General features: G+C 39.6%; 1 protein-coding gene across 2 annotated transcripts in view; it reads right to left on the bottom strand.

Moving 5' to 3' along the window:
* The window catches only part of LOC143028360 (endoribonuclease dcr-1-like), a 99,206-nt gene that overhangs the window by 50,084 nt on the left and 33,414 nt on the right, over positions 1-15,708 (bottom strand). For both annotated transcript variants that reach the window (XM_076190322.1, XM_076190323.1), the window contains exon 3: positions 15,401-15,541. In XM_076190322.1, coding sequence (XP_076046437.1) covers positions 15,401-15,541 — 141 coding nt within the window. The remainder of the gene's footprint in view (positions 1-15,400; positions 15,542-15,708) is intronic.

Below are 15,708 nucleotides of genomic sequence, written 5' to 3'. Positions count from 1 at the left end.
CATCCCCCCATTGCATAAAAGGAGAGGACAGGGAGAAATCCCTTCGGGCTGCATCAAATTTTGCTCACACACACTACCCCACCCCCCTGCCCATTCCATCTCATGCAATCACAACATCATCCATATACAACCATTCTCCATTCACCCCTGTCTTCTGTCCTCTCCCGTCCTTCCTCAACAGACATTCCCCTCTTCCCCAAAGCCCCCTTCACCCCATCCATCTCATCTCATCCTAGGACGTCCCCTCATGTTCACTCCCTCCACATCTGCCTTCCATACCTCTTTTACTAGTCTTTCTTCACTCATTCTTTCCATGTGTCCAAACCATCCTAATATTCTTTCATCAACCCTATCTCCCAACTCCTTTTCCACCCGTTCTCCTCCTCACCTCCTCATTTCTCGCTCTATCCAGCCTAGTAACCCCCATCATACTTCTCAGACATCTCATCTCAAACACATTCAAATTCCTTCTCTCTTCTACTCTTATGTTCCATGTTTCTGCCCCATACAGTGCTGTTGGCACAATCACTCCTTCATACAGTCTCCTTTCTTAAAAGGAATAAGAAATATCCGGAAGGAGGCAAGGAATCAAGTGGAATATCACACAAGTAAAGGAACTTTCACAACTCAAAGGATATGATACAAGTTGATATATATATATTAGGGTGCTTGCATCGTATATAGGCAAAATTTCAAAGTGATCAAATTTCTTCCTCCAGGGTATTAAGGGGACCCCCCGCCCAAAATCTTTTTTTCTGAAGGATCTTGCTGATTTTTTCTGTGTGATATCTAGGTCTGAGGAAACCTTCACAGCATGAGTTTTATTCAGATCTGATGAGTAGTTTTTTATTTTTTAATAAAAAACGTAAAAAATACCATATTTTTGGGCTTCTTTCAAATCCTATCTCCTCTTACAATTTTTATTCGATGTCTTTCATTTTACAGCAAAAGAATCTTCTACATATATAAAAAAACAAAATAGAAAGCTTTTTTTAATATCTTTGTTTAACGCCGAGGAAAAAAAATAAATAAAAAAAATTATCGAAAAAAAAAAAAAATGACTGACACGTTATTAAAAAAAAAATTATTTAACATATGCAAAAAAACTCTCTATTTTTTTTTTTTTTCATTTATCTAGCTATTAATAGAGACCTCATATGCAAAAATCGGTTGAAAATTGAGGGAGGAGATAGACTTTGAGTATCAAAAACTTACATTTTTCAGAAATGAGTGTTAAAGTTTTTTTTTTCCTTAGTTTGACTAAATTTTACATTGGACCTCCTAAGACCCATTAAAAACAGGTTCCATTGTATTTTCATGATGATTTTGCATCTTTCAAGTAACTCAGGCACTTTGTACCCTCCTACAGTGTAGGATATTATTCACTCAAAGTGAGGGTCTCATAAGCCGCCACCTCACTCTTTATCGCAAAGTTTGAGTTCTTGGTCTAGAATGACCCAGCAAGGTAGTCTGATTGCTCGGATTCAGCTCTCTTTCTTTTCTTGGGTTTCCTTTCTGGTGTTGGAACAGGCTCTTGCTGCAATAGGGACATCACTGTGAGGTTTGAGACTCTAAACCCAAGGTGTTGCAACAAGGAGGCATCCTTGTAGCCACTTGTTAGCAAACAGTTGTTTGCGTAGAGACAACTTGTCTGATATAGGTGTAGAGGACAGAGGATCAGGTGCTGAGGATGTGGATGTAGATGGAAGGGAGAGAGCTGCTGGAGGGAGTACTAGTGGTGGTGGCGGAGGTGGTGATAACAAAGTTGATGCTGGGGTTCTTTCTTTCTCCCCTTGAGTTGCTAATGTAGACATTCTTATCTTCTGCAAGTGTGCCTTTTGTTTGGATAGCTTAGGCATGGCTAATATCTTCAAATATCTCTTCACTGAAAAATAGATGCGAATTTCACACGGCAAATTAGTGAATGCGGCAAGCTAACATGTACATGTCCTTTACTTTGTAAGGCTCAGGCCACTGCCAGTCGTGCAGGCTGAACTTCCTCACACCACATACTCACGTGCATGCCGGACGTACGAGAAAAATTTATGAGTGTATCAAACGCAAAAAATAGGGTAAAATATGGTCAAAACGTATGTAAACAATGGTTGTGCACAGCATGTGGCTGCCGGGGGGAGGGAGGGTAGGCCCTTTAAACCCTTTAAAAATGGCGGTACGATAAAAACACTTTACCAGCATCTAGAGCAAGATCCCTACTATGTGTTTATGCAATAAAAAAAATTCGAAATTTTCTTAAATCTGGGGGCGGGGGGTCCCCTTAACCCCTTCCATACGGTGCCGCACACGTAGGCGTCATGAGGAGCAAGTGGATTCGCGACGCTGCCATATCGGCGTCTTGATTATATTTATTGTAGTCGCCCCTGTGTTTTTACATTCTTCCAAATGTGCCCTGAATCCCATTCTCTGTGGTTTTCAAAATTCGCGGGTGAAAGAGAGAACGATTGATATAAGCGGTGACTATATTTTATGATGCGAGTATTATTACGACACGTCGTACGGCTGGCATTGGCTGCTGCCCGCGAGATTTAAGTCTGGAGTGAAGTGGTTAACTTGTTCCGTCTGACGAGAAAACGTCGTAGGTATAATAATTTTACAATCGGTATATATTAAGAGGTCGTGCAGCGAAGTTAAAGTATTTGCTCTCATTCATTATCATCTTCCACCCTTGACCTGCTCATTACATTCGTCTTTTTTCCATTTCAGGTGAATGAAACATGCCAAAAACGCGGTCAAATACGGAAGTGTGGCTGGTGGGGCCTGTCAAAGAAAGTCTACCGATCTCAAAACTTCCGAGTGGCCTCGAAGTTCTCCAGGTTTTTTCCATCACCATTTTGAGCTGAAAAAGACTATTGGGGAAAGCGCTCGGGCCACGACAGACAAGCTCCTGAGCATTTGGAATCGAGCCAGGATCCCAACTCAGGCCAGGAACCACGTCGTGGAGCAACTAAGTACCACGCTGAGTGGCAGGGCCCTCTAAAGAGCAGATCCCGGGAGTCAGCCATTCCAAAGCAACAAGCATTTGTCGAAGGCGCAAAGGAGCTTTTTGATAAGGCGCATCAGGACGTATTTCAGAGGATGACCAATGAGGAAGACAAGCTCTTCCTTCTGGCTCAACGGGAGAAGGGGAGACATGGAAAAATGGCAGGAGTTGATCAGAACCTTGCTCAGAAGGAGGAACGTCGGATGATCAAGGCGGTGACCATGGCAGAGAGAGAAACCAAGGAGAAGGCCACATCTGCCAAGGCCTTCTTGTCTGTCAAATTGGAATCATCATCCCCGTCAAACAGCCAAGGCCTTCTTGTCTGTCAAATTGGAATCATCATCCCCGTCAAACAGCCAAGGCCTTCTTGTCTGTCAAATTGGAATCATCATCCCCGTCAAACAGCCCATGTTCTGGAGAATCGGATTCAGATTTTGGGCCTGCTGCATGTTCCCCACCAAAACGGAAGTGTGGAGTTCTGGAGTTCGAGGTGTGGTCCAAGTTGTGGCTCCAGAAATCATGGCAGCTCTTGACTGCACGAATGTGAGTGACTGGAAGGCGGCACACATCTACGCCATGGCATCCTCCAGCCGCCTTGAAGGAGATGTTGAGGAACTCATCATCAGCCCCAGTGGGATCCAGTGGGCTCGAATGAAGTGCTGAGCTGCCCTGGCCGCTGAAACGAAGGAGGCCTTCAACCCACAAATCCCACTAGTTCTCCACTGGAACGGAAAGATCATGGAGGACTTCTCCCTTCCCAGCAAGGAAACCATCGACCGACTCCCCATCCTTGTGTCTGGTGACAACGTTGTCAAGCTTCTTGCCATTCCAAAACTTCGTTCAGGGCAATGGCGATTCTTGGATGAATGGGGAGTGAGAGACTGAGTCAGTGGGCTGTGCTTCGACACAATGGCCCCTAACACGGGCCACAAAGGAGGGGTCTGTGTCATCCTCGAGAAGGAAATCAGCTGGCATCACCTTCATCCCACCTGCTGGCATCATGTGGCTGAAATCGCCTTGGAAAAGGTGTTCGGAATGTTCAAAACTTCTGCCTCCCCGAGCATTGACATCTTCGACAAGTTTTGCAGCTACTGGCCCCGAATTTGCCAGAATTCATTCACGACGAGCATTCAAAATGAGAAGTTGGCACCTCCAGTCGAAGGATGGAAGGAGGATGTAATCTTGTTCTGCAAGACTCAGCTCCAGCAGCAACAACCAAGGGATGATTACAAGGAACTCCTCCAGCTGACCATCATTTTTCTCGGTGATCATCCCCCGGGAGGGATCCGATTCAAGCAGCCTGGAGCAATCCATTGGGCAAGATGGATGGCTCGTGCCATCTACACACTCAAGATGGTTCTCTTAAAACCCAGTACTCCATCGAAGATTGACCTGGACCTTCTCGGCGGCCATCATGGAGCAGAGCGACATGGAACCATCTGGAGGAAGTGGCCATCTTAATCACAAAAATTTATGTGAAGTACTGGTTTGAGGCCCCCTCTGCTGTCTTCACTCTGAAAAACGATCTTGACTTCCTTCAAGCCCTGGAGGGATTCCCCATCAAAACCATTGGCAAGGCAGCTTTGACCACATTCAGTCGCCACTTGTGGTACGTGTTGGAAGTGCTTGTTGCCCTTGCTTTCTTTGACGACTGTGTCACAGTGGCAAAGAAGAAAATGGTGACGAATATTCAAAGGGTAACCCCAAACGACCCTCCGAAGAGGCTTCCGCCACTCTCCGCCAGCTCAAAGGACCTCTCGGATTTTGTCACCTCAGCCACAAAGACATTCTTCAAGTGCCTCCAGCTATCAGAGGAATTCCTTAGGAAAGATCCTGGGGAGTGGGCAGGAGATGAAGAGTACCGCTATTCTCGATGCCTTGTTGGATCTCTGCAGGTGGTCAACGACTTGGAGGAGTAGTGGCGCTCATGTCCGAATTCAATGCATTGCTCACGAGAAATGAAGAGCAGAAACACTTCACCCTCCAAGTGGTTGAAGCACACCGGAAATCTTTCCCCACTCTGACCAAAGCAGCTGCCTTGAAGAAAGATTGAAGGCTGAAATTGATGTGTTGGGATTCGTAAATCCCAACACATTGGGAGGAAATAATTCATTGTTTGATGGGCTTTGGTGCCATTTGTTTGAGCATTGCTGGTCGTTCATTTCAATTTTACTGAAGCATGATAAATAAATATTTGAAGTTCAGTGCATGACCTCTAAATATCATTTGATTTCAAAACCCTTTTTTCTGTATCAGTTTTGGATTGAAAGGAATTGATTGACACCCTAGAGGAATTGAAAATCAAACTTTCATTTCATAAAAGCACCCTTATATATATATATATATATATATATATATAGAGAGAGAGAGAGAGAGAGAGAGAGAGAGAGAGAGGAGGGAGAGAGGGAGGGAGAGAGATGGGGGAGAAAGAGAGAGAGGGGGAGAGAGAGGGAAGGGAAGGTGGGGAGAGAAGGAGGGAAAGAGAATGAGGGGGAAAGAGGGAGGGAAAGAGGGAGAGAGAGAGAGGAAGGGAGAAGGAGAGAGAGGAAGGGAGAAGGAGAGAGAGAGAGGGATGGAGGGGAGAGAGGGAGGAGGGAGAGAGGGAGGAGGGAGAGAGGGAAGGAGAGAGCGAAGGGAGGGAAGGTGGGGAGGGAGGGAGGGAGAGAGGGAGGGAGGGAGAGAGGGAGGGGGAGACAGAATGCGGGGGAAAGATTGAGAGAGAGGGGTAGAAAGAGGGGGAGAGAGAGAGGGAGGGGGAGAAAAGAGACAGGAAGGAGATAGGAACTAATAAATACTACTACTACTAATAATAATAATACATATACCAATGGCTTTTTCCCCTTAACAAGGGAGGCAGCCAAAGTCAAAGGCATAAATCCACTCCCACACATTTCATCCCCACATACTCCACTCTCATTCACCACCTTTCCCTCCCTCCCTCTTTTCTTGACTCCTCTTGAATGACAGGTCATCCCTGCATCTCACCCACTGCCCTGGGTCAGAAGCAATGCAGCAAGACAGCACATCCACAGCAAGGCTGCTTCATTTAATTGGCAAATCTCCCTCTCCATCCCCTTATGCAGAAACATTGAAAATGGGGAGAAATCCCTTTGGGCTGCATCAAAATATCATTCACACATAACCACTCCCTTCCATGCATCACAGTATCACTCATACACAATTATTCTCCACTCACCTATATCTCCTGCCTACTCCCTTCCTTCCTCAACAGACATTCCCCTCTTACCACCCCTGGTCAACCCCTCACATTCACTCCGTCCACCTCTGCCTTCCACACTTCCTTTACCAATTTTTTTTTTCATTCATTCTTCCCATGTGTTTAAACCATCCCAATACCCTTTCATCAACCATTTCTCCAATCTCCTTTTCCACTCCCACTCTCATCCTCCCCTCCTTGTTTCTCACTCTATCCAATCTTGTAACCCCTACCATACTTCTCAAACTTTTCATCTTAAACACATTTAACCTCTTCCTCTATGTTCCATGTCTCCGCCCCATACAGTGCTGCTGGCACAATCACCCCTTTATATCAGGACAATATAAAATTGGTGAAAAAGAAGTAAAGAAAGCGGGATCTGAAAAGGCCTGGAAGTAATCATCACAAAAGATATATCCCCTGATAAACATATAAACAAAATTGTTGGCCAAACCTATAGCTTGCCATGATCAATAAAAGTGGCTTTTACTTGGATAAAGAAATGGTAAGGAAAATACTAGTCACATAAAGAATATAAAGAAGATTGAGAGAATCCAGAGAGCAACTATGAAGACGGCCCCAACACCATCAAAACTCTCATATGAAGAAAGGTTGTTAAAATTGGAGTTGCTGACTCTGGAACAAAGAAAAGAAAGAGGTGACTTGTTGACTATCTACAGAATTATGAAAGGCATGGAAGTCCTTGATAGAGAAGACTTACTAAATTGGGATAAGACAAACACAAGAGGACATGGAAGTAAGCTAAAAAAGGGCAGTTATAGAAGCTTTCCCCACAGAGTGGTGGATGTATGGAACATATTAGACCAAACAACAGTGTGTGCAAAAACAATACAAGAATTTAAGAGCAAACTAGATATGGCGAGGTACAAAGAAGGAACACCATGAGCATAGTTCCCCTTCCTGTGAGATACAACTAGGTAAATATCCTCTTAATATCCATTCCCAAATGTCTTTTCCTCATTACACTTTTTAATCCTCCCAAGGCATTTACTTGCTTCTCTCAGTGTAAAACCTACCTCTGCTTCCACTCCTCCCTTTCCTACTACATGCAACCCCAAATACCTACAGCTATCAATTTCTTCCAGCCTCTCTCCTTTAAGACTCACTTCCAAATTGCTGCCATCCTCTCCCCTTGTACATCTCACCTTACTTTTACCCACATTTACCTTCAACTTCCTCTTATTGCCCACCTTCCCAAACTCCATCACTAACTTCCTTAATCCCCCCTCTGATCCTGCCACCAACCCAATGTCACCAGCAAACAACAACTGGCTTATCTCCCACTTTTCTCCATTTTCTTTAACCCTCTCCAGTTCCCTGCCCATTACCCATGCATTTATCTCCTGCACCACCCCATCCACATATTCAACAGCCATGGCGACATGACAGATCCCTGGCACTGTCCCACCTTTAACTTGAAACACTAGCTCTCTCTCCAGTTCTAATTTCAATACAGGCACTACTATTGCAAAAACTTGTGACTGCCTTTAACATAAAAATAAATCAACTGTGGTGTCGCCTGATCATTGGGTCCATGTGGAAGGTTGTATAGCAGTAGCTATCAAAACTTCTAAGATGAACTGGAGAAAAAAACATTGTTTGACCATTTTAATCTTAAAAAATTGAAAGGAAATTATCTTAACCATGTGCATTATATATATGGACAGCCTTGGTACAAAATTAGAAAAGCATGCTTGTTGGGTGAAGATATAAATTCTACTTACCTCCACTCTGCTGACAAACAGGAATTGTAGCATCACAGTTGCTGTGCACACACACACACACACGAGCAAAGAAGAGAAAGAGGTGATATACTGAATATATATATAGAATCATGAAAGGAATGGAAATCCTTGACAGAAAAGATTTACTAAAAAATGACAATGGAAAAACAAGAGGTCATGAAAAGAAACTCAAAAAGGACAACTATAGAAGAGATAGGAAAAAGAACAGCTTCCCACACAGAGTGCTGGATATATGGAATAACTTAGATGAAAAAACAGTGTGTGCAAATACTATTCATGATTTTAAGAATAAACTTGATGCTGAAAGATACAAAGACAGGTCACCATGAGCATAGCTCTCTTCCTGTATAACACAACTAGGTAAATACACATCGGTTAGAGTGGCAGCAAAGTCTGGACTCCAGTGATTTCTGCAAGTTTTGAGGATCACAACGACAAGGAAGTACCTGCATTGTATAAATAGGGAAGGGGAAAGCTCATGGTGTAGTGGGAAGGTGAAGAAAAAGGAGAAGGGGAGGGATTACTGAGGAAAATGAAAGGAAATGAGGAAGGGGAAGATAGGGCCCAGGAACAACTCAGATGGTATGTAAACAAGAGACGGCCTGACGGTAATGGCCTGACTCTCCTCAACCATCTACGAGTGGACTTCACTCTTCTGATGAGTACCGTATTTTTCGGACCATAAGGCGCGGACAAAACCCTTAAAGTCGGCCAAAATTGGGTGGTGCGCCTTATCGTGAGGTGCGCCTTATGTATGGCTTCAGTGCAAAAAAATGCCTCGGTTAGCGACGTACTATTTTGACACGTTTCGTAGCTAGCCTGCTGACGGCGACAGTGCATAGGCCTAGCAAAAGTTATAACCAAGATGCATGTACCTTGACAAGAAAATTGCGAAAACTTCAACAGTTTTCGAGTCCATGCCACCGCATTTATTCACGCTATCATGGCTATGATATGATAGCGTCCACAACACAGACATCCATTTTGCATTGGTCTAGTCTCGCTCCACTCAGACTGTAGTCATTTAGGTATTTTTTTAGTTTCGACCATGGGCGCAATATAGCAATATAAATTGATTATAAATTTTGTAAATTAAAATGTATCAACGTAATATGCAATTTTGTAGGCGGAAATGCAATTAAAAAATACATTGCTATAAGCAAATACGCTAATGAACGAAGTCGGTAGCATAGGATCGGGACGCCAACGTCTCTCACGACGACGACAACGAGGACGAGCCGGATGGCATTTAATTTGCAGGTAATGATTTATTAAACACAGGTTAGGTTAGGTTAGACGAATTCATCACCCTTTCATTTCTTCGACGTCGGCATCTATCATAACAAACATGGCGTACCATTCGTCCGACACGACTTCGTTACTTACGAAATCAGTTTTAGTAACTTTTTTTTCCGGTCACAAAATTGCATATTACGTTGATACATTATAATTTACAAAATTAATAATTAATTTTCTATTGCTATATTGTGCCCATGGTCGAAACTAAAAATTACCTTCATTTGTAATCTTGTGTTTTTAAGTGAATAGAGAATTCCGGGAATAAAACTGCTAATTTTGTTTTTATTCCCCACAATTCCCGTAACGTGTTTATGTTGTTTTTTAGGGGTATTGGCAGGGCAGACCGTCCATGGAGGTGGTCTGATTTCACTGACCAAAATGAAAAAAATATATCATTTATTTTTGTAATTTTGCTAAATCCCAACCGATTTTTCTCTTTCAACAACAACAATGTTCAGTTCTGAATGCACTCACATATGCATGATTATCCGATGACGAGACCAGGTGCGCCTTATGGTCAGGTGCGTCTTATGTAAGGACGGGGAATAGCAAATTACGGGTGCGCCTTATGGTACGAAGCGCCTTATGGTCCAAAAAATACGGTAATTGTTTTGTATAAAAACTGTTTTTGAATTGTTCTTTATCTTTTTTAATTGTTCTAAATTATTCTTTAATGTATGGTACAGGTAAACGTCGACTTACGATGGCCGCGACTTACGATTGTTCGACTTTACGATGACGACGACGACGATATGATATATTCAACCCCTTCCATACGGTGCCGCACACGTAGGCGTCATGAGGAGCAAGTGGATTCGCGACGCTGCCATATCGGCGTCTTGATTATATTTATTGTAGTCACCCCTGTGTTTTTACATTCTCTCAAATGTGCCCTAAATCCCATTCTCTGTGGTTTTCAAAATTCGCGGGTGAAAGAGAGAACGATCGATATAAGCGGTGACTATATTTTATGATGCGAGTATTATTACGTCACGTCGTACGGCTGGCATTGGCTGCTGCCCGCGAGATTTAAGTTCCGTACTGAAAATACATATTATAGTGTTTGAATATGGTAAAAAGGATAAAAATAATTAAATAAACTACTGTACATGTTTATTAGGCTATATTCAGTATCTCTGGTGGTTAATATACAGGTAGGCTAGGTACAGTGACCACGGAACAGAGTGGGGATCGACTTACGATGAGATCGTCTTACGATGGCTCTATCGAAACCTAATGCCATCGTAAGTCGACGTTTACCTGTATATAGCAAAAAAAAAAAAGTACGAATTTGCAATGTTTATTTTCAATTTCGCTATTTACGGAAAGTATTTCTTTGTTTGTTCTTTAATGCATAAATAAATACAGTAAATGTAAGAATTTAATGCTTGATGCATAAATAAATAATTATTTGCATAAATAAAATCTCAATGAAGTGATAACCATTCGTTTCATTTACGTCTTTTGTTTATTTGTTTATTCTATGTGATCAGCTGTATGCTCGCTCCACCTAATTGATGATAGCCTTTGTCATGTTTTGGTTTTCATAAAAACAAAAACAAAACAAATAAATCTGATTTACAGTGTACACTGTTTGCATGTTATGAAGGTAAGGTAAAACAAAATAGCCTAGGTAATAACTACTGATATCTGTACAGGTAATTCTATTTGAGTCTTTTGTTTGTTTACTAGGCTAGGCTAGCCTAGGGGCTATAGGCCATCTGTTAAGTTGAACAATCGGCATAGTCAGACCCCCCCCCCCCCATGTAGTCCAACTTAACGAGGGTCTACTGTATAATGGAATTTGGAAAAAGCAAAAATAGAATATCCAGTCAATACAAAATTAGAACAAAATAAGTTACAAAAGTAAACTCAGAAAGAGACCTAGGAGTAATCATTTCAAATGACACGACACCAGAACAATGTGTAAACAAAATAGTTGGAGAAACCTACAACTTAATAAGATCAATGAAAGTGGCCTTTGACTACATGGATGAGGAAATGGTGAAGAAAATATTAGTTACAATGATGAGACCAAAGAAACTAGAAAGAATTCAAAGAGCATTAACAAAGATGACACCAACACTTAGCAAGTTGAGATACAAAGATTGGACAAACTAAACTTATTAACTCTGGAGCAAAGAAGAGAAAGAGGCGATTTGATAACCATCTATAGAATTATGAAAGTGATGGAAATCCTTGATAGGGATGATCTACTTAAATGGGATAGAAGAAATACAAGGGGACACGAGAAGAAACTTAAGAAGAAGAGCTACAGAAGAGATCTGAAAAAGAACAGCTTTCCATAGAGTGATAGATACATGGAATAAATTGAAAGAGAAAACAGTGTATGCTAAAACTATCCATGACTTTAAGAAAGAACTGGATGTGGAAAGATACAACTGCGGGTCTCTACAAGCATAGCCCTTCTCCTGCAAAATACACATTGTTTTTTCAATGGGTCAAAGAAAATACCAGATATAGAAACAATGAAGAACCGTTGAGACTAGACCTATTATTCACATCTGAGCCTGAAATAGTGGACAAAATGTATTACAAGACACCAATTGGGAAGTGACCACATACTAATAGTTCAAACTTAAAAAACAAAGTGATGTGAAAAGGAATGAGAAACATAGAGAAGGAAGACTAATGTACAATAAAATGGACTTTGCAAAACTTAGAAAAAAAAATCAAAATGCAAACTGCGAAAAATTTTCAAATGAAGAAAGAAAGATGAAAGAGAAATGGAACATATTTAAAGAATAATACAAGGAACAGACAAATATGTACCAAAGAATAAACAAAAAAGGGTTTACATAAAATGTTGGTATAACAAAAAGTGTAGTGATGCTAAAGATAGAAGAGACAAAGCCTGGAAAAGATTAAAAAAAAAAAAAAAAAAAAAAAAAAAAAAAAAAAAAAAAAAAAAAAAAAAAAAAAAAAAAAAAAAAAAAAAAAAAAAAAAAAAAAAAAAAAAAAAAACATACATCAAACTAAGAAACAAATATGTAGATATATGCAGGGAGGATAAAAGAAACTATGAAAAAGGCATAATAGATAAATGCAAGGACCAACCTAAACTATTTTACAGATATGTAAATGATAAACTAAAAGACAAACATGAAATAGTGAAACTGCATTAAGGAAATAGGGAATATATACATGATATAGAAATGGCTGAAGTTATGATCAGGCATTTTAGGTCTGTATTTACAATTGAGAGTTCACAAATTTGGGATGGAGGACAACGAGGAAGATCCCCCGCAATGAAGGAAATAACAGTGACACAGAAAGAAATAAGGGACCAAATAAAAAAAAAAAACTTTATGTCAGAAAGTCACATGGGCCCAATGGAATTGCAAACTGGATATTGAGAGAATGTATAGATGAACTAACAGGCATAATATACAAGATTTGAACTCTCACTCAAAGAAGGAAAAGTACCAAAATATTGGAAAAATGCAAATATTGTACCAATATACAAAAGACAAAGAAAATCCGTTAAACTATAGACTGGTATCCCTTACAAGTACAGTAACAAAAATATGCAAAAAAGTTATTAGGAATAAATGGATTAAACACTTAGAAGAGAACAAAATACTAAATACTAAACAATTTGGTTTTAGAAATGGAAGATCATATACCACAAACTTAACCACTTCCATACGGCATGAGGAGCAAATGGGTACTCAATGATGCCGAAGTCACCATCTTGATTATATTTATTGTAGTTGTACCTACGTAATTTTCATTCTCTCTAAACTGGCTTCATCAGTTTTCTATGGTTATCAAAATACACGGGTGAAAGAGAACGAACGATTAAGCACTGACTTTATTTTTAATAATGCAATTATTATGACGCAACATCGCACGTCGGGCAGCTAATGCTGCCAGACGTGTGATGTGCCCCGGAGTGAAGAGGTTGATATGCTTTTACTCAAGATTAATAGAAATAATGCAAGAAAGAGATGGATGGGCAGATTGTGCTTTCTTGGACTTACAAATGGCTTTTGACAAAGTACCACACAAAATGCTACAAAGGAAAATTGAAATAAATGGTGGAATACAAGGAAAGTTATTGGAATGGATGAAAGATTTCTTGAAAGGAAGAAAAATGAGGGTGGTACTTAGAGACAAGAACTCAAATTGGGAAGATATGATAAATGGAGTCCCTCAAGGCTCTGATAATGTTTGTTATTTATATAAATGATATGGATGAAGGTATGGAATGTTATATGAACTTCTTTGCAGATGATGCGAAACTACTCAAAATAGTAAGTATAGAGGAAGACTGCAAATTTCTTCAAGACCTAGACAAAGTCTGAAAAAGGAATAAGAAATGCAAAGTCAACTTCAACATAAAGAAATGTAGCATAATGGAATTAGGAAAAAGCAAAAATAGAATATCATGTCAATACAAAATTGGTACAAAGGGAAAAAAAAAAAAAAAAAAAAGTAAACTCGGAAAGGGACCTCAGAGTAACTATCTCAAATGACATGACAACAGACAAACATATCGACAAATTAGTCAAACTTTCAACTTATATGATCAATGAAAGTGGCCTTTGATTACATGGATGAAGAAATGGTTAAGAAAATACTAGTTACACTGATAAGACCAAAATTGGAATATGTTGCGACACTATAGTCACCTAGTTAAAAAAAATAAACTAGAAAGAATTGAAAGAGCAATGACAAAGATGGTGCCAACACTCTCCAATTTGACATATGAACAAAGATTGGATAAACTAAATCAAACCAACCCTGGAACAAAGAGAAAGAGGTGATTTGTTAACCATCTACAGAATTATGAAAGGGATGGAAATTCTTGATAGAGATGACTTACTAAAGTGGGACAGAAGAAAAACAAGAGGACACAAGAAGAAACTTAAGAAGGACAGTTACATAAGAGATCTGAAAAAAGAATAGCTTCCAACACAGAGTGATAGATATCTGGAACAAACTGAATGAGGAAACAGTGAGTGCTAAAACTATACATGACTTTAAGAACAAACTGGATGTGGAAAGATACAAAAGCATGTCAATTCAAGCACAGTTGTCTTCCCGTAAAATACAACTAGGTAAATACACATATAGCCTTTAGATTTACAAAAGGCATTTGACAAAGTACCACACAAAAATCTACTAAGAAAAATTTAAGCAATAGATGGAATACAAGGAAAGTTATTGGAATGGATGAAAGATTTCTTGAACAGGAGAAAAATGAGGGTGGTACTCAGAGAAAAGAACTCAAATTGGGAAGAAATGAAAAATGGAGTCCCACAAGGCTCTGTACTGCCTCCAATAATGTTTCCCATATATATAAATGACATAGATGAAGGAGTGGAATGTTATATGAACTTTGCAGATGATGCAAAACTACTAGAGTAAGTACAGAGGAAGATTGCAAATCATTACAAGAAGACCTGAACAAAATATGGAAATGGTGTCAGAAGAGTTAAGTGAATTTCAACATCAAGAAATGAAGTACAATGGAATTTGGAAAAAGTAAAAACAGAATATCGGGACACTACAAACTTGGTACAAAGGAAATTAAAAAAAAAAAAAAAAAAACTCAGAGAGGGACCTAGGAGTAACTATCACCAATGACATGGCACCAGACAAACATATCAACAAATTAGTTGGAGAAACTTTCAATTTATTAAGATCAATGAAAGTGGCCTTTGACTACATGGATGAAGAAATGGTAAAGAAAATATTAGTTACATTGATAAGACCAAAATTGGAATATGCTGCGACACTATGGACACCTAGTACTAAAAAAGAACAAAGAAATTAGAAAAAAATTAAAGAGCAATGACAAAGATGGCACAAACAATCTCCAAATTGACATACGAATAAAGATTGGACAAACTTGAACTACCAACCTTGGAACAAAGAGAAAGAGACCTGCTAACTGCTAACCATATACAGAATTATGAAATGGATAGAAGTCTTTGATAGAGATGACTTGTTAAAGTGGGGCAAAAAAAAAAAAAAAAAAAAAAAAAAAAAAAAAAAAACAAAAAAAAAAAAAAAGGATAGTTACAGAAGAGATCTGAAAAAAAGGGGGGGGTCAAATTCTATTAAAACCACTTTCAACTTGTAATAACTTACACTTTCCGCAAATTCCTTTATTAAAAGTATACCGATGAATGTCTTTCCTGAACCTGTTCCAAGCACAAGGATACAATTCTTTTCTTTAGCTCTCTCGTACAGCTCCAACTGGTAAGGTCTTGGAACATGTGTGTCATTCTCCTGAAAGAACAAGAATTACTAAGCATAAGTACTAAGAGTACCTCAAATACAATAGATCAAAGAATATTCACATGCATATTTTCTTAAAAACATATTTCAATTTTTTTTTTTTTTTTTTTTTTATAGGAATATACCCTCTGGGGCTACAGAGTAGGGAAGCCTTGTCC

Source organism: Oratosquilla oratoria, chromosome 9, assembly GCF_046742065.1.
Source record: "Oratosquilla oratoria isolate Oo_2021 chromosome 9, ASM4674206v1, whole genome shotgun sequence".
Classification (NCBI taxonomy): domain Eukaryota; kingdom Metazoa; phylum Arthropoda; class Malacostraca; order Stomatopoda; family Squillidae; genus Oratosquilla; species Oratosquilla oratoria.
This window is presented reverse-complemented; position numbering and strand designations above follow the sequence as displayed.